At 37.8% G+C, this 19,395-nt stretch overlaps 1 protein-coding gene and 2 long non-coding RNA genes across 3 annotated transcripts; all 3 read left to right on the forward strand.

Moving 5' to 3' along the window:
- The first annotated feature begins 1,781 nt into the window (after nt 1–1,781).
- Nucleotides 1,782–2,566, forward strand: LOC306834427. Its single transcript, XR_013780493.1, has 2 exons — nt 1,782–1,945; nt 2,085–2,566. It is a non-coding gene; the product is annotated as an uncharacterized lncRNA (long non-coding RNA).
- Nucleotides 2,567–5,521: 2,955 nt separating this feature from the next.
- LOC306833792 lies at nt 5,522–6,115 on the forward strand. Its single transcript, XR_013780420.1, has 2 exons — nt 5,522–5,926; nt 6,066–6,115. It is a non-coding gene; the product is annotated as an uncharacterized lncRNA (long non-coding RNA).
- Nucleotides 6,116–10,692: 4,577 nt separating this feature from the next.
- Nucleotides 10,693–18,217, forward strand: edn3b (endothelin 3b). The gene is made up of 4 exons (XM_079359746.1): nt 10,693–11,060; nt 11,169–11,361; nt 14,457–14,615; nt 16,021–18,217. The coding sequence occupies exons 1-4, from the start codon at nt 10,970–10,972 to the stop codon at nt 16,067–16,069; spliced, it is 492 nt and encodes a 163-aa protein (XP_079215872.1). The 5' UTR covers nt 10,693–10,969; the 3' UTR covers nt 16,070–18,217.
- The last annotated feature ends 1,178 nt before the right edge of the window (nt 18,218–19,395 follow it).

Genomic DNA, 19,395 nt, shown 5'->3' on the forward strand with positions numbered 1-19,395 from the left:
TTATGCATAACAGTTTAATTCGAACCCAGTTCATAAAAATGTTTACATTTATTGTTTCAAGCTATTTATTGTCAATACTGTGAAGGGAGCATAGACCCTATATAGTCCTGTACTAAGTTATATAAATAGATGGGTCAGATGTACGTCTCAAATGCTGATGGCTGTGTCTTTTTTATTCTTAGCCTTCGACCACTAATCAAACTAACAGTCATACTTTATACTGGGACATTTATCACAACAGAGCACTTTAAATAAATTTGGATGTATGGTTTAACTGGCAACCACGTTTTACACACACAAAAACTTCTCAACAGTGTGTATTTCTTTACCAGCTGAGTTAACACTCAAAAGCTATAGAGTAATTCCATGGACTCACAGCTGTAACAAATCATACAAAATTATGAGGAACAACAGATGCTCAAATGTTTTGACATATACTTTGGAGTTTGGGTATTATCTCAAACAGATGGCATCAGTTTTCTGCCAAGCTCAATTTACATTATTTTCATTCATATATGCACTAGAAATTTTTTCTCTGTATCTTGTTTGGTGAATGGAAATTTGCCCAACATTGATATGATAATGGAAGGTAAATGAACTTGAACTTGTGTCACACCTTCCTCTCCACAACCATTTATACACTGATGGCAGAGGTTGCTATGTAGTGACACCATCAGAAGAAACTAATCCATTTGTTGCTGTTGAAGCAGCGGGAACAATTCAACATCAATAGTCTTGCCCGAGGACACGTCAGACATGTTGCTGCAAAAGCTGGGGATTGAACTCTCAACCTTCCGGTATAGAGACAACGACTACCAACCGAGTCACAGCCACCTGTTATAAACATGTTTTTAAAAGTCTAAAAAAAATAACTGGATCAGCTGTATGTCTGATAATAGTGAAATTGAAGGATGCAAACATATCAAATTGTTCCACAGTTACTCTATCTCAAATTTGAAGAGGAACAATCTATAGTCATAATATTGCAATAAATCTACATAATTACAGCATTGTAAAAAAACATACAGACATGTTTTGCCAAGGCTGTCAATTGGCATCATCATAATTCAATATTCAGTTTTTATATTTTATGTGACATCTTTTCATTTGATGGGAGACTTCAGTTTGGCTCTCAGAAAATGTTAATTACACCATATCTCTCATAACTGAGCCTTGAGAAAAATCTATCTCTTGATACATTTCCATTAGCTGAAAGCCATCAGTCGCTGTAGACAAAATGATTCTGGACAATTACTGCAGAGTAGGAAATCTTTTGGATCCAGGAACATCATATGTTACTTATAAAGCAGGCATCCTACTGGCTTAAGGGTGATATTCATCACCTTTGAGTGTGCTGCTAGGTGAAAAGTTTGGATCTGAAAAAGTAAAAAAAGACACGCATATCACTTGGTGAGGTGCTGAGTCAGAAAAATATACTTTCGTAAGATGCAAAAAAGAATGAGTGTTGGGTTTAGATTCCTTTTTTGCACATGAAAAGTTTGGATCAACCATCAAACACTTTTCCAAATCCAGAAAACACCTTAGCATACATGCTTCTTATTCTGAGAAAGTATAAACGGCAATAAAGGGATGATAAATTGGTGAAAGGGTATGTTTTGTTCCTGTGTGCAGACGTCTTGCTTTTTTTGCTGTATGTAATTACATTTGTCTGGTGTAAGACTTACATTTTGTTGGTTTCATTGTTGGTTGTCTTTTGCTTTCTTTCTATCACTCTGTAAAGGCCAATTTGACTCCTTTTAGTCTTCGTCTATGGTGGAGTTTTGGGGCTTTTATTTTGAAGGCTTCCTTTAACCGGAAGTGCGGTACAACGGTAGTTCTTGGCAACGAAGAAGAGTAAAAAGACGTTGATGGAGAGTAAGAAGTTAAAAGAGTACAGAAACATTAAGGAAAACAGTGTTTTGGCATCAGTCAATTGGGGAACAAGGTTGGTATAATTACATAAAGAATATGTCAGTTATGTAAATGTTTATTGCAAATGTATGACGTTCTATAAAGTTAAGGAAGGAAATTAATGAGCTGCTCAGTTAAAACACGTTTGTAATTATTGTTTGTTTTTTGCTCAGCTCTTACGTTGATGAATGACACCGACGGACATTAAAGGCATTTATCACCAGTTCTGGCCTTCTTTATATTGACTGGATGCTACAGTAAGAGCTTGACCATCGCCACGCTGCTGCACAACGTGGTCTCAACGTTCAACTGCAATCCCGTGACGTCCAGCAGATGGCAGCGTATGGTCAGAAAGGGAAACGGTGTAAGGAAGAAAATTCGAAATGGAAGAATTAGAAGATGCATCGATGAGTCAAGTAGACACAGATGAACAGTGCACAAGTTTACAAGAAGAAACTCAGGACTTAAAGGACTCTCTTCATGATGAAGGTGAGGAGGGACAAAATGAAAGGGTTTCAATCACATGTAAAGATCAAATATCATCTGAGCTTCAAGACAAAGCCCACAGCTCGTCAGATTTACCGAGACGTTCAGAAAGGTTAAAAGTGCAAACTGAAAAGATGACAAGTTACCTAAAAGAAGAAATTGATAGAAAGGAGAAAAAACTAATAACTTATTATGAACTATGGAAAACACAGGTGCGTCAAACAAGAGTCTGGTTAAAGTCAGATATCACAGAAGAGAAGATGTCAGAGCTTGCCGACATTGTAGAACAAAAGAAAGAGGACGTGCTAAGGCTGTATTCAGAAATAAGGAACCAAGCAGCACCATCACTGGATATAAGGAGAAAGGTAGACTCATGCGAGGCAGTAACTGATGACATCATAAAGATAATTCTGTTCAGAATAAGTGGTGTTGATGGTGATTTTGATGCAGAGCGTGAAGGATTTCGTTTACGTGGCCTTTTAAAGCACGACTACGCCCTGTCTGTTTATGGCTCAACAGCAGCATCAGAACGCAGCCAGCAGTCCTTATCTTCACAGCTCACAACAAAACGAGCCGACGCAGCGGCAGAACTAGCAGCAAAAGAGGCGGAATATGAGATCGTACTTGAGGAACAAAAACAGAAAGAAAAGATAATAGCCCTAGAGGAGGAGCACAAGAAACAAATGGCAGAGTTGGAGCGCCTGAGAGCCCGAAAGGATGTGAAAACCGCCCGAGCCAGGTTTCATGCTTACGACAGGGAGTTAACACTTTTGGATGATGTACATTCAGTAAAAGGTGAACACACCCCAACGGACCGCACAAGAACTCCCTTTCAATTCTATGCAAGCAGCTCCCCCTAGAGACACTCATGTACATTCAGTAAAAGGTGAACACGCCCCAACGTTCCAACGGACTGCTCAAGAACTCCCTTCCAATCCTATGCAAGCAGCTTCCCCTAGTGTCGCTCAAATAGCGAAAGCAGTGCAAGATGGCTTAAATTTAAACAGACTTCCCACACCTGAACCAACAGTGTTTAGTGGAGAACCAATAAGCTTCATTGAATGGAAATCCATGTTTGTGTCATTGATTGAACAAAAGTGTATCTCAGCTGCAGATAAACTGTACTATTTGAAAAGATACGTAACAGGCCCAGCTCGCAAATGCCTTGAAGGGACTTTCTTCAGAAACGATGAAGAAGCATACAAAGAGGCTTGGAACAAACTAAACCAAAGGTACGGTCAACCATTTGTGGTCCAGAAGGCATTTAGAGACAAGCTATCAAACTGGCCTAAGGTGCAGTCTAGCGATGCTGATGGACTAAGAGCATTCGCAGATTTCATAAATGCATGCATGCTCGCAATGCCTCATGTAAGGGGGTTGCATATACTCAATGACAGCGAAGAAAACCAAAAGATGTTGCTCAAACTACCAGACTGGATAATTGCGAGATGGAACAGGCAGGTAACAAAGACTTTAATGGAGGGTGGTGAGTTTCCAAGTTTCAGTGACTTTGCCTCTTTTCTCTCATTAGAAGCAGAAGTTGCCTGCAATCCAATCACTTCCATCCAGGCACTTCATGACAGTGACAAAGGGAACACAAAGGAAAGCAAAAGAAACAAGGCAAGTGTATTTAACACAAACACAGCTGAAGAAAGTGACCAACAGACGCCAGCAAATGGCTCTCCATGCATGCTGTGCCAAGACACTCATAGGCTGAACAAGTGTCCAAACCTCCTGAAAATGTCTCTGGAAAACAGGAAGAAATATGTAAGAGACAATAGACTTTGTTACAGTTGTCTAAAGCAAGGGCACAATGCGAAAGACTGCAAGCGCCGCCTTACTTGTGAAACCTGCACGAAGAGGCACCCAACCTGTCTTCATGATGACAACTTCAGCAGCTATCTGCAAACAGAAACACATGTGAGTACAGATAACACGACTCAAGGGAACTCTCCTGAAATAGCAACAGTCATGTCACTTAATGTTGCCAGATCCGAACAAATAGTCAGCACTTCAATGATAGTTCCTGTGTGGCTGTCAACTACTACCAATCCGCACAAAGAAAAACTTGTCTATGCATTATTAGACACTCAGAGCGACACTGTCTTTGTTGATCAGGAGGTAACGCATGACCTGCAGGCAGATGTTTGTCCTGTGAAGCTGAAATTGACCACCATGATGGGTAAAAATGCTGTAATAAGTAGTGGAAAGGTGTCTAATCTCATTGTGAGAGGTTATAACTCCGCCACAGTTGTAAAGCTCCCCACTGCATACATGAAAGAATATATACCTGCCAACAGAGAACACATACCTACGTGTGAAACAGCAAAACAGTGGAGTCACTTACTGCCAATTGTAGACGAAGTCCCTCCACTCCTCAGTTGTGAGGTGAGTCTCCTCATAGGTTATACTTGTCCCGGAGCTCTCGCACCCAAACAAGTGATATTAGGCAAGGAAAACGAGCCCTATGCCATTCGCACCGATTTAGGTTGGAGCATAGTGGGCAACTCTGTTCCACGTGACCAAACGGACATGGCAAGCAGTCTCTGTCATAGAGTCACTGTAAAAGAAATCCCTCCCTCCACTCCAGCTGATGCAATACGTGCTTTGGAAGGAGATTTCAAAGAGACCGATGGAAGTGAAAGGACAGTGTCGCAAGAGGATTCAGTATTCCTCCAGAAACTTGAGCATGGCATAACGCAAACAGAGGACGGCCATTTCGAAATGCCACTGCCATTTAAAGAAAAACCAGAAATGCCAGATAACAAACATCTTGCAGAAATCAGACTAAATCAGCTCAAGCGGAAACTCACAAAGGATGAAAAATACGAACAGGATTACATGAAATATATGAGTGACATAATTAAAAGGGGCGATGCAGAAATGACTGATGACAATGGATCAGCCGGTGAAACATGGCATATACCGCACCACGGCATCTATCTTCCAAAAAAAGACACCATTGATCTTCCAGTCGGAGACCCAGAGGTGAGAAAGGGACAAACATTAAACACAGAGACTGCTGAAGTTACAAGCCTCAGTGACCGGCTCACAAAATTCTCTTCCTGGTCCCATGCTGCTAGGGCGGTTGCACGGCTCAGACGATACCTTCTCTGAACAAAATGTCTATAGTAGAACGCCCAGTTCATAAGTTAGTTCTGCTACTGGAAGACTATGAAAAGTAACTCTACAATGCTGAAACTGTTTTGATGTGTGAAAGTTACAACACGTTTACAGGGTTGTTTGTTGTTGTTGTTGTTTAATGATTTAAAGAAATTATTTGTGTTTTGTGTTTATCAGTGAATAATTTGGTGGGAGTGTAAAGGCCAATTTGACTCCTTTTAGTCTTCGTCTATGGTGGAGTTTTGGGGCTTTTATTTTGAAGGCTTCCTTTAACCGGAAGTGCGGTACAACGGTAGTTCTTGGCAACGAAGAAGAGTAAAAAGACGTTGATGGAGAGTAAGAAGTTAAAAGAGTACAGAAACATTAAGGAAAACAGTGTTTTGGCATCAGTCAATTGGGGAACAAGGTTGGTATAATTACATAAAGAATATGTCAGTTATGTAAATGTTTATTGCAAATGTATGACGTTCTATAAAGTTAAGGAAGGAAATTAATGAGCTGCTCAGTTAAAACACGTTTGTAATTATTGTTTGTTTTTTGCTCAGCTCTTACGTTGATGAATGACACCGACGGACATTAAAGGCATTTATCACCAGTTCTGGCCTTCTTTATATTGACTGGATGCTACACACTCTATTCCACTTTCTTGGCCCAGCTGGTCGTTGCTAATGGCTGTCAACTAATGAATCTCGTCTTGTCAAGGTTAATGCCTGTTAAAAGAAAGTTGTTTTTTTTTAAAGTTTTTCCTTTCTTTAGTTGCCAAGTGCTTGCTCACTGATGGATTAATGTGGGTTATGTTTGAATTCTATAACAGAGACTAAGCCAAATAGATAAAAAAAAAATTGATTTATTAATTTAAAATAGTTTTACAATGTTCCCATTACTTTACATTATGTCGAAATATAAAAAGTGATGATGTGACTTTTGTGTGTAATGTTAGATTTTATTTTATTGTTTAAAGGGCCCTGCGTTTAAAATCCACTTCTCTTCTGTATTTCATGAACTTATCAGTTACACATAGAACCATTTTATGTTATACAGTTACCCACATTAATTTAAACAGCCTTACACATCTACAACCTCTGGGATGTTAATACAACATTTATTGTTCCTGCTCTCCATACTGTGAGCTCAGTGAGGGATAATGAGTCCTCAAATCCCCAGGCTTCCACACTATAAATATTTTCTCTTAAAACACAAGAGGAGACCAATGATAAACATGGACAAAGTGGCTGCTAAGGTACTGAAATCTAATATATTCCCATTTTTGTCCTGGTTAACCCCAATATAGACCGCTACATTGTGTTTCCTTCTGCTGAGTGGAATGAGAGTGGCTGTGATCAGCACAATCAGAAGTTAGCAGGTCGTAAGTGAACATACAAGGCCTACATATGCAATGCTGTGAAACCATATTTCTGACTGTGTAAAGCAAGGAGGAAAAATCAGTCTGTGGGAAAAACCTGGTATCTCAGGGAACACAAGGGATACTACCCAAACTGTAAAACTTGTTGCATAATGCAATGAGATTAAAGTGTGAGATGTATAATTAAATGGTGATTACTGTCAGTTTTCACACCTTATTCCTTTTTTATTGTCATTCTAGTCTCTGCCAAACCCTGAAATTCTTGTTTAATCACATGCACTGATAAGATTCACAGAACAGGTTATTTTTTATTTTAAAAAAATACACATTGAGAACATATGGGCATCATATGACTTTTTAAAACATCAAGGGGCTGACTTTTTCGAAAATAATTCTGTCTCTACTTTGGGGTCAGGAGTAAGAAAACATGGTCTTAATTTATAAGGAATTTCTCTCTATTGCAGCTTTGGGAATATGCCAGAGAATTGGGGTATGGCACAAGTCCTTAGCCTGGGGGAATTTGGGAAGAAACTGGAGAGCCATGGTGAGGCAAAGTGATCCATAGTTCTACTGGATGCCTCTGAAGCAAAAGAACAAATCCAGGACACTTACTGTATACAACCCCATGCAGAAAAAGAGAACAGGATGGAAGACTTTGAATTATCATGCTACGGTCAGATTTAAAATCTTACCATTGGGGTATGGTTCTGAACTTCTGTGTGATTGTGGGGGTATACCTTAAACTCGGTAGAAGACACATAATATTTTGATAAACATTTTCACACAAAAACCGGTTTTTATCTGTCATCTGTTTGTTCATCTTTGGAGAATTATTTCCAAAAGAGACGAAAAATATTACAGTCACAGTAGAACATTATAAAAGTCTGACGAGATTAACAGGCTTCCTCTGTTCTGGCTTCTATGTTGTAGCGGTCTGCTGTTTGATAATAATAATCGCCGTGAGAAGCAAGTAAAAGCAAGAGGAAATTGGGGTTGGAGGCTCAGAGAGGTATGTTTGTTTTCATAATATCTGAGCTGAGCTGGTACACCCCATACAGCAACCTCCAGTGTTAGAAAATGAAGCCAAAGCAGAAGTGTGTGGCAGGATAAAAACAAGTGTTTTAAAAAGAAAAAATCTTTGTGATGATAAAAAGAGGTATCAGATGTGTCAGGGCACATCTGATTGCTGAATGTGTTTTAACTATGTGCGAAAAGGATCAAAGTCCCCCTCAGCTCCAGCCCTTTGCCTGTTTATAGTTTTGCCGAAAGTTAACTTGAAACAACATTGGCAATATGGTGAATACCATCAATGGGCCACAAAAGTCTGCCTCATAATAGGACACATAACTATGTTTAAAACGTTCTGTGGTAAACCATCATAAAAACTCCTGCTGGCTTGTCATCAGTTTACATGCACACATATTTTGTTCTGAATCCCAAAAGAGTAGCTGCATGATTATATATTGCATAATTATGCAGCTGATGTGTGTTGTTATTATGAACCTGGTGCTTTATAAAATGCACACTAACGTAATTTAATTAAGTTAGTAAGAGTAAAATTCACCTATAGCTTAAACCTTAAATGTGCCTTTTGTTTTGTTTTACTCAGGGAGCAAGGAGCAAGGCTCAGCATGCCTTTGCTTGAAATCTGATTAACATTTTTTGTGTCGTTGCAAATCTGTTATTGACTGCTTGATTTATTTATCTCAAATACCTCACCAGAGAGGATTGAACTGCAGCCATGGTTAGTATTTGCTTGTTTTGCAATTATTTTGTATCTTCAGAAACACACAATATTTTTTTACCGAAGCTAAAAACACAACCTTCGTTGATTAGAACTTATGCAGTTTTACAAACTTTTGTTTTTTTGGCTTTATTGTCTTTACAGCACTGTCATCATAGCTTCCTTTACGATAAAAAATTCTACCTATTCATCATGAACTCTGGACGAGATTTCAGATTTGGCCTCTCTTAAGCTAAAAATAATAAGACGTTTATCTAGCAGGCAACACAACTGACAAGTCGGTTTTCTAGTTTTACATTATAAAGACTACTGCTCCAACAATTTAGGGCGGCAGTAGCTCAGTCCGTAGGATCTTGGGTTGGGAACCGAAGGGTTGCCAGTTCCAGTCCCGGTGTGGACCAAATATGGACATTTGTTTCGTAACTGGAGAGGTGGCCAGACCACTTCCTGAGCATTGCCGGCGTGCCCTTGAGGAAGGCACCAAATCTCCCCCCTCACCAGCTCTGTCTCTCTCCGTCAGTGCATAGGTTTGTGTATGATCCTATGTGTGTGTTGCATGTTCACCAGAGTGAAAACAATATAATTTCCCCTCAGGGATCAAGAGAGTATATTAATATTTAAAAAAATGTAACTGGCAAGGTCACTCACTTAAAGATATCTTTGAAAGACATCACTTTGATTGTTTTGTGTTAGTCTGCAATCCTCATCCATTGTTGGCAGATATATTGGTATGCCATTGGTAATAAGAAGCATGCAGGAGCAGGTTTAATGTCTATTTAATTTTAAGATTTTAAATCCCTTTAGTCCTACATGCTGACAGTCAACAACAGAATCAAAGGCAGAATCAAATTCTGGCTGCATTCTCACTTCGGAAGAAAAACACCTGCTTTACAGAAAGGTGTACCTGAACAGTCAATTATACTTTACATTTGAAGTTACTGTGAATAAAGAGACACACACTCCAATAGAACCTCTTCAAACCAAGATAACTTAAAAACATATGAAATGCAAAGGATAAACACAATAACTGAAAGCAAAGATGCAACGTTAAATCATTACCTCATATTAGTCACAATTAGTCTCTCATAGTGCTGCTCTCAGTAAGTCAACTGTCATATCAAAATCTTCATGTATACGTTGAATTCATACCTGAAGGAAAGATTCAGTCGAATAGACTGGTGTGTGATTAAATTTAGCTACATCAATATCCAATTATTTAGAGACAATGGCATTGAGACAATGATAGAGGATGAAATGATAATGACTCCTTCTTAAAAGAGAGGGTTTTGTACGTAGGATTAATTGAGGGATTTTTCAGCTTTGTTCGTTGGTTTTTAGAGATTTTATAGACTTTGAGCATGAAAAGGTTGTGGCTCCCAATGTTGGGATGCAACTTATGTGCAGCTGAGTCATCTATGATTAAACCCAACTTTGCATCATTATGAAACTGTCAGGACACCAGCTGAAGAAGGGTGTCTTGCAATATTATAACTTAACATTATTAATTGCAGTCAAACTCTTTAATATTTATGGTTACTTTTAATACAATTTCTTTATTGATAGCATACGGTAATACATATTTATTATTATGTTTACTTGGCTACCAGGCCAAGGAAAACTTGATCATGTATTCTAACATAGAACATGCAAAAGGCATTTTTTCCAGTGTTGTGGCACCCAGCAGGCAATCACCAGTGGGTGTGAATATCCTGTATGTGCAATTTAATGTAGCCTAAATGGAGATTTTTTTTGGAACTAAATCCCCCCAAAATGTATGTATGATAGATATTCATAATCTAGGAGTTTGTGGGAGGTAAACAACATAAATGTAACCATAATATAGTTGGACTAATTAGCATTTGCAATAATTATGAATTGCCCAGGAACCAATCCGTTATCTTTACTCGTGACTAGTGTCATTTCATTATCCAACAGCAATTATCTCTGTGAGTAGTTCTGCTATTAGAAGTGTGGGCGTGTACCCAAGATAGTACTCCAGATTCCTGCACCTTTGATTGGAGCTCTAAGCCTATAGACAAAGTGCTGTGAGAGCATCATTTCCCTTATTTTGTTACAACCTTCAACCAGTCTGACACGGCTCACGTAACAGGAGGTGAGCAATTAGTTGAAACACTTTTGCAGTTTTCTCTCAATTCAGCGCACAAGTTAAAAATTGGATTTTTGAACCTGCGAGGACACATCCGATAAACGAACTCCGATTCCTGATTTGACGTCTGGATCACTTAAGATGGACTTCACTGGGACATCTTCATTATTCATGGACTTTCAGTCGATGTTGGAGGGAGATTGACCTGACACGTTCGTTGTGTCCTCGTCAGGATATGCTTTTGGGATTGTCTGAGATGGCAACGATAATATTCATCTTCGCGAGATTCATTATCTTGGAAATACTTGCATCGATTCTATTTCAAGGTAGGCTGCATTTGAAGCTTGAAAGCTGCAACCATATTTTACGCATTCTAACTTATTAGGTTATGCATTTTTAATCAAGTAGCTGACGTGTATTTTCTGCATTATAAGGTGTGTTTACTTCCTATGTCAACCCCGGAGCTTTACCATTCTCCGTGTCTGACTCCGGAGGACCAGCGGGCTCACACCTGGCTGAAGAAACAGGAGCAAAGCCCAGACCCAAGCGCTGCACTTGTTATTCCTACAAGGATAAAGAATGCGTCTACTACTGCCACTTGGATATCATCTGGATCAACACTCCCGAGTAAAAACACTTTTTTCCCCACAAATTCTTTTCTCCCAAATGAATAAATTAAACCCACCAACAAACGCATAAACTTCTCAGGACATTCACATCTGCTCATCTTTTGTCAGTGTAGACAGATAGTGGAATGCTAATTGATTAAAAAATAGAAACTCAGACTGCAGCATTTAGAGAACTGAGCTAACACAAAACATTGCAACAAGTCAAATCTGTGAAGTGCTGCCTGCAGCGTCAGGCTCTAAACGCAGTCACGGTTCAAGTGGGGGCAAGCAACAGAAATTAAACCCAGTACAAGGTCAAATGTCGACTTCAGGTAGGTGAAAGGTATTGCTGCTGAAGTTAACATCCCCTGCTTATTTTAACATGCTCTGAGTAATTACAATCTGCATTATTGAGTTTCTACCATGAAAGAGATGGTCAATGTTTTATTTCAAGTTTTCTTTTCTAAAAAGAACACTGTTCAGTACTTATAAGTCTCCTGAATCATATAGCAGGCATCATAGACCCAATGAGTGACAGCTTGATGGCACCATCATAAACAGAGATAATAGCATTCGGAAGCATGCTCAAAGTCTTTTCTTTAAGGGCTCATAACTTTGTTGAGCTGACATGAAGGGAAATCTCCTGTTAAGCCTCATTACTGTCCCAGTTGATTTGTGAATATGTGTGTGTGTATAACTCCCCTGTAATTAACTGAAGTATGAAGTATGAGGGATACCTAAGGCACTGTTACATCACATGTAACTACTATACCCTACACTCTCTGATGGCAGTGGTTGATATGTAGTGAGACCATTAGAAGTAAATAATTCCATTTATACAAATGTATATGCCGCAGAAGAAGTAGCGGGAACAACTGGGGGTTACACAACGGACATGTTACTGCAGAGACTTGGGATCCAATCCTGGATTTTCTGGTGAAGAGACAACTATACCAACTGAGCCACAGCTGCCCCAGTGCAGAAGTTGTGAAGCCAAGTGGACAGAGATCAGGCGGAATATGTCACGCAACTCTTATAACCTACTTGGTCTGGCAGAGAAAGCCACTTCGTAATTATTTCATGGTGGATATGACTCAATTATTGTGTTGTAGTCTTGATTCAAATGTGTCAAGATTCACATCAGTAGCCTATACTCTGAAAAATGAATAGCAGTAATATGGTCAGCATCAGCAGCAATAGAGTAGAGGCGGTTGGTTCTAACAAGCAGGCGTTATCATGGCAACTGCGGAGACCACCCACACAAACAAGCGGGTCACTCGCCCAAACAAGTGCAAGAGCCAAAGAGATTACGAGATGTATCAGTGTTTTCATAAAGAAATCAAAGGAATCTTTTTCAGTCTAATTTTGTAAAAGGGAATTGTATCATGAACCTAGTATCGTTAATCGTATCGGGAGTTGAGTGAATCATTACATCCCATTTAGTCTACTAAAACTTAATGAATTCCTTATATGAACTAACATCACTGGCATTTGATTTATTTAAAAAAAAAAACACAACATCCATGCTATGTCTACAGAGGGAGGCAACTGACAACTAAGATAAATTGATCAACATTTTAATCAATCATTTATATATTTTTATTTATAAAGCATCAATCACAAAAAAATCATATTCTGCATAAAGCCCAGCTGTAGATGATGTTCTTTGTAATATTTTAACAGTCTTGTTATAACTACTAATATTGTAACAGAGACTTAACAATCCACCAAGAGCAAGCACTTGGCAGGAAATAAAACGTCCTCACTAACAGAAAACTCGAGTAGAACTCGACACAGTCAATACTGAAACCTATCCATCAGATCACTATATATACACCTCAGAGAGTGGTGGACAATTTATTAGGGTTCAGCAGCACTTTCACCCAAATATCTGTCAATTGATGACTGCTGATGGGTTCCAGGATTGCATTACGAATCAATAGTGTTCCACCCGTATTGTTCTTCACATTGAATGTTCTCCTGCATACAGCCAATGCTAGCTAATGCTTGTGGATGATAGTCTTACTACAGAGTTCAGATAACTCATAATAAGAAAATCGGGATCCTTTCCAACAGATTCAACATCTCCGTGAAAAGTTTATGGTGGAGGTTGTTTAGCACAGCAGTCCTGCCACCCTCAAACCTGTTCTTTTTCAAGATCACCTACGGCCTGGCACCTTTCCTGAGGACCACAATATGCTTCCATGAGTTACATTTGCTTTGCATGTGACAGGCCAATGATAAGCAAACATTAGCAGCTGGCGTAGTTAAAGAGAAATATAGTCATACTTCATAATTTGATCTTACACATTGTGTTGAACTTTGTTACCACATTTGTTACAAACATATTCTCCAACAGCTTCTTGTTTTCTTCTGTCTGTTTTGCCACCTCATATAATTGCATATTAAATCCTTGGCAAGACAGTAGGAAAGCATTCTTTCTTTTTAAGTCTTCTTGTTCCAAGACTGCTTTGGGCTATTTTAGGTAAACAGGGCACTTATTACTGCTCAGCAAGTTGGGACACATAGACATAGTTTAAAGACGAATAAGGATATGGACTACCAAAAAAGGGGGAGAGTGTTTTCAAAATGTCAAAAGTGCATTGTGTTAGAAAATAATGTCACAAAACTTGCGGTGATGCACACAAAGGCAGTGACCGGCGCACAATACTAACTAATATTACTATAACTAACTGTCACAACCACGTTTATACAGTATTTTATTTTTTAGCATGTTTTTGACTTGTGCAAGTGTCCTCCAAGGCCTTTTGATCTACCACTTGAAAAAAAAGCCCCAGGCTATGTCATACATGAAGACAGTATCATCTTACTAATGCAGCTACAGTGCTTAAGGCTGCACAAGAATAATTTATCTGAAGTCAACCAGGAGACAGGTTGCACTGGAAAGGACATTGTAGGTTTCAATTTGCTTCCTTACTTATGAATGTTTTTTGTATTGAAATCTAAACTGCTTTAAACATGAAGGTGTCAGTTCACAATCTTTGTTATGAAAAATAAAATAGTAGTGTTCATGTTTGATCTTAGATAATGTGATTTATACCCTATTTTCCCAATAGCTTAAAAGGTTTGTCTATATCTGCCTTTACTTTTCAGACGCACTGTACCATATGGAATGTCGAGCTACAGAGGTCCACAACGCATCAGACGTGATGTTGACGGAAAAGCAGCTGAACGCAAGGGGGCAAAGTCTCAGCGCTGCATTTGTATTTTGCCTGACTCAGACCCTCAGTGCAATGAGTTTTGTCTGTCAAGGTCAGACTGGTGCTCGCTATAAGAGACATTTTTTAAGTCCTTTCAAATCTGTTTTCTTTGTTGGTATTTCCTAGCATCATACCATTTAGTTTATAATGCTGCAACATTAAACATAATTCTTCGACAGTATTGGGTACTTTGTGTTGATCAGTTTAAAAACAGTTCATTGGTTTCTGAAAGAAAAAAAAGCTGTAAATTCAATTATACATTAATGTAGAATACAATTGTTAATATTAGATTATATTTAAACGCCTTTTCCTATTCTTTGATAATAGTGGAGGAGCTCAGGCAGAAAGTTTGAGCAATCTGGTTATAAACAGTGAAAAGCAAATCCACAGAAATTGGTAGGAGTTTGAGTAGACAGAGGATTTATACAGTGTAATAAAGCATGTAGCAAGTAGGACTTCACCTCCATTCAAGGATGTATTGAGACTAAACAAAGTGAAACAAAAAACCCTTGGAAAGTTTAACATGTGGCTTGCTTTTACAACAACTGTGTGGTTATAAATATCATTGATTATATTTTTGTTTGCTCGTTAGTACCTACCTCTCCTTAATGTTATATATGTCTGCTTTGTAAAGTCTTATCCTCTTAAATTGTAAACACTTTAACAAATAATGCCCTCCTCCACAAAAATATCAACCTATTTAATTCAGAGAATCCATAATTTGCAGGGTTTCTACTCCTTATCAGAGTGCAGTCATGTTTATAAAGTTAGTGTCTTTAAAGGGGCCACCCACCTACATCACAGATCCTGTTTGATTTTCCCATAGATAAAATAGATAGAAACCAACTAAAGGGATGTTATCAAAGATATCTTGCCATGGAATGAGAGATTACAAAGACAGTTGCTGATAACATATATACTTTTGGTTTAAAGGTAGGGTAGGTAATTTTTGAAAACTAGCATGATTTTGAAAGTAGCATCCCCTCTATTCTCCGTATTCACTTCTCCCCGCCTCTCTGTGCTCCCTCAAAAGCCACGCCCCTCACTTACATGCACTAGCGCCATTGATCCAGAATTCTGCTCATGCTTTTAGTGTGCATGGGGTAGAGATACTTGATTAGTTTATAAAACACATACAGAGTGCCAACATTGGTCAAAGTTTTCACGGGTTTACAACTGCTACAGATGAAAAAAAAAAAAAGTTTGTTCCTTTGTCAGAGTACTTGAATTATTAATGTCTGTCAGGATCTAAAGACAATTTTAATCAACATTTTGAAAAGTGTATCTTGAGAAAATTACCTACTCTGCCTTTAATTGTTTGAAATTAAGTTCTTATTTTTCAAAGTTTGGACTATATTAAGAAAAAGTAATTTTTTCTAGCTTTGTCATTGTGTTATACTTAAACACTTAAATGGCCCTTTAACTTGCTTATTACATGTGGCGTTTTTTCTTCACAGCTCCCTTGTGCCAATCAAGAGTCTTCACAGAGTCCCAGGTCCTGGATGACAATCTCCACCATCTTTAGCTGTTTTTTCATGTGGGAAATGGATCCTTCCCTCCACTTTGGGACTTTTACTCTCTGTTTAGCACTCTTGCCTCTGTAGGCATATTCACATTTAAGGAACGAATTTGGGAGTTGTGCTATTCCTCATCATCATAGCTTGAGGAGCAAGTTTCATTAGGTTGAATGATTTCAAGAACTCTTCAGCAAAATTGATGCAGATCCTTGGAGATGATCCATCTTAGATATCCACCACTGACAGCAGCATGAAGATAACTTTTGCCAATAAATATTAACCTTTGATCAGCAAACACGTGTGCTGTGGGAGCATATTACTGAGCTATGGTTAATGAGACCAAACGGTCAGTCTGGAAGACATTGATACCTGACAGCACATTTTCTTTTTATCACTTTTTTCAGAAATGTTATTTCCTTTGTGCTCTTTGTAACTATGCAAAGTAGTATTCATTGTTCTCTTAACTGAACAAGACTGGTTATTTTTTCTCAGCCATTCATTTTTTGTCTAACTTAAAATAATCAAAAAAACTGATAGTTCCCTTGAGAAAAATCATATCCTTAAGCTGTTTTTTCTTTTTGCTTTGCGCTGTGGATTACAGATATTATAAGAAGTAAGTCTGATGATAATTATTTTGTCATCTTTGATAGACCTCATGAAATTAATGAGATGGTTGTACTGTATTTGCAAGTATTTAATGTTTACTCACACCTCAACCCCAAAGATCTCAATTGTTGGCCAAGGGATATTAAACCAATAGCTACTTTTTCCCTGGGTGACATGCTCCATTGCTATGATCATGGACATTGTAGTTTGTTGTAAGTCAATCCCTCATCCTGTGACCACAAACAATCACTAGTACAACAGCACATTTAATGTCCTCAAAATTAGTCCTCTACAAAGGCACCTTATTCTCATTTTAGAGTATTGTTTGCTAAAAACTGCAGTCCTTGTTTACCAAGTATGTTAGTTTTTTGTACAAAATGAAACTAAAGTGTGTGTGATAAAAATTTATTGTTATGGAATGCCATAAAATTAGGGACATTTAAAGTTTTAAGAGAAAACCAGTAAGTTTTGGTCTTGTTGGAGGATTTTTTCACTCTAAATGCAAGATTTATCTTTTCAGTAAATAACTTGACAGAGAGCTACGGTCTTGCAAATCTCATTATCCTGGTCAGTGTATTGGGGTCAAGAATACAATTTTGCCCGGGGTGTAAAATGATAAAATAACATGTTGCAATCACACAAATGCATAACAGTTCTGTGATTGTGTCACTTGCTTCTGGGGCTATTCCTGCATTACAACTGAAGAGTGTTTAAATCTTTCCAGTTTGTACTGGCCTCCACTCCTCTGTCTCACAAAAACCTCTTTTGTCTGCCACGGAACAAACGATATTTATCTATTTATATAAAAATGTTGTCACCTTACATAATATTACACCACTGTTTGCAAAAGGGTTCTCCTGTCACAAGATAACATCTAAAATAGATTGCTTCGTGTTGTCTCTTCTTTTGTTTGGCAGTATGATGTCTCACAAACTGTAGTTTTGGGGACCAATTAGTGACTACACTTGTACTTTTTTTTTTTTTTTTTTACTATTTTCCAATGGCAATATTTTTCCTTTGATATAACTCTGGGGAAGACCCAAATGCTGGTATGTTGCCATAATGCTGTCTCTTGAAACAGCAAAGGGATCTAATGAAAGCTGACAATAGTTGTCATTTCATCATTCCCTGGTTGATAAGCAACTGAAAAGACAATAGATAGTTAACATCCAAAGGGCTCAACAGGCCATTTCTCAAGCTAAAACAAGAGATTTTCTAACAAATGTTATAGCAATACAGATAAAATCAATATTACTATTAGTTAGAAAGTGGCTTAATGCCAACATTACTGATTAAAATTGCTGTATAACAAGATTGGAAGTGTTGATACCAAGCTAATGCTAATATTGGTAAGAAAGTTTTTGCTAACAAGCTGTTCACTTGTAGCTCAGACGAGCTGTGTATTTACACATTTCCCAGTGTAATGTTTAACACATTAGTTACAGGATCTACAATTTCAGTATTTTCATAGTTCATCCAATTGCTAAGAATGTCCTACCAGGTGTGAAATTAAATGATTGATTGGTAGTTAAATAAAGTTCTGTAAAAGAGATTTCCATCTGACTTATTTTGAGCATACTGAAGCTTGTTGTACAGTTTACATTGACATTCAGCTATCTATTTCTATTTTGATGAGTTATTTTGTAACTTTGTATTTCCTGTCCAAACTAATACACGTGTCAATGACAGTTTTCCCTGATAGTCTAGTAGAGGTTAAATCAATCAGTTTTCCAAATCATCAGTGCCATTCAAAATCTGTATAGTGTGTATTGTTTACTAGATATGTGTTGATTTGTTTGCATTTATTGGGATTATATAATGTTATAGTATTTGGTTTGTATAATTGACATGGGAAAGAAATAAAAAACATCTTAAAATTAATTCATTGATTAATTGAAAAAGAAATATTAAAGAATCACGTGCTTTAAATGTTAGTATCATAAAAAGCATTGAGAACATGGCTTTATGTTTTACACATTACAGGATACATAATCAATTTATAAAAAAATATTAATAACTCAGTATGTATACATTTTATTGTTTGTATGTATGAATGCACAACTATTGACACATAAACATACATGTAGGTTTTTGAAGGCCTATGAACAAGGTTATTCAGAAAGCCAAATCCAGTTTTTTATCCTGATGTAATGAATGATTCAAAAGGCATTAGTAAAATATCTGGCAAAATATTAATAAGCTTACAAGTAAGGAGCCACATTTTGTAAGAGACCCTTCTGTTGACAAGTATTTTCTTGCTGCTACCTTAACATATTATTTTCTTAAATTTGTAAATGAACAAGCTCCAAACGTCCACTATGGGGCAATGGCGACAAGACACAATGAAAACCATAGCTCAACACAAAAGAGCGTAAGCTTCACAATCTAAGAAGCACTAGGATGTAGCAAAAATACAAATAGAGCAAAATTTTGTGGACTACCATTCTGGGCAATGAAAACAATCCGGAAGCAAGCAAAGACTGGGTTTTTTGAGGGTTAATGACTGGATTAGATTCATCTGGTCCTGCCAGTGAAACAAAGCCACACCCATGCACTCACATAAGAACAGACAGGGGAGAAGAGACAAACAAGAAAAGAAAACGTAGGTTTAACCATGGTTGTCTGAGTGAAGAGACTATCTCTCCACTACATTTTCTATATGTATGGGGCTGACCTACGGTGACGTGGCAACTGTCCCACGTTGTGGAC

The sequence above is a fragment of the Symphodus melops genome (assembly GCF_947650265.1).
Source record: "Symphodus melops genome assembly, chromosome: 13".
Taxonomy (NCBI): Eukaryota; Metazoa; Chordata; class Actinopteri; order Labriformes; family Labridae; genus Symphodus; species Symphodus melops.

What these genes read in the sequence shown, in the direction of transcription:
- edn3b (XM_079359746.1), top strand. Translation starts at nt 10,970, where the DNA reads ATGCTTTTGGGATTGTCTGAGATGGCAACGATAATATTCATCTTCGCG. An exon ending in ATCTGGATCAACACTCCCGA is followed by an intron (nt 11,362 to 14,456) that starts GTAAAAACACTT and finishes TTTACTTTTCAG; the next exon opens with ACGCACTGTACCATATGGAA. An exon ending in AATGAGTTTTGTCTGTCAAG is followed by an intron (nt 14,616 to 16,020) that starts GTCAGACTGGTG and finishes TTTTCTTCACAG; the next exon opens with CTCCCTTGTGCCAATCAAGA.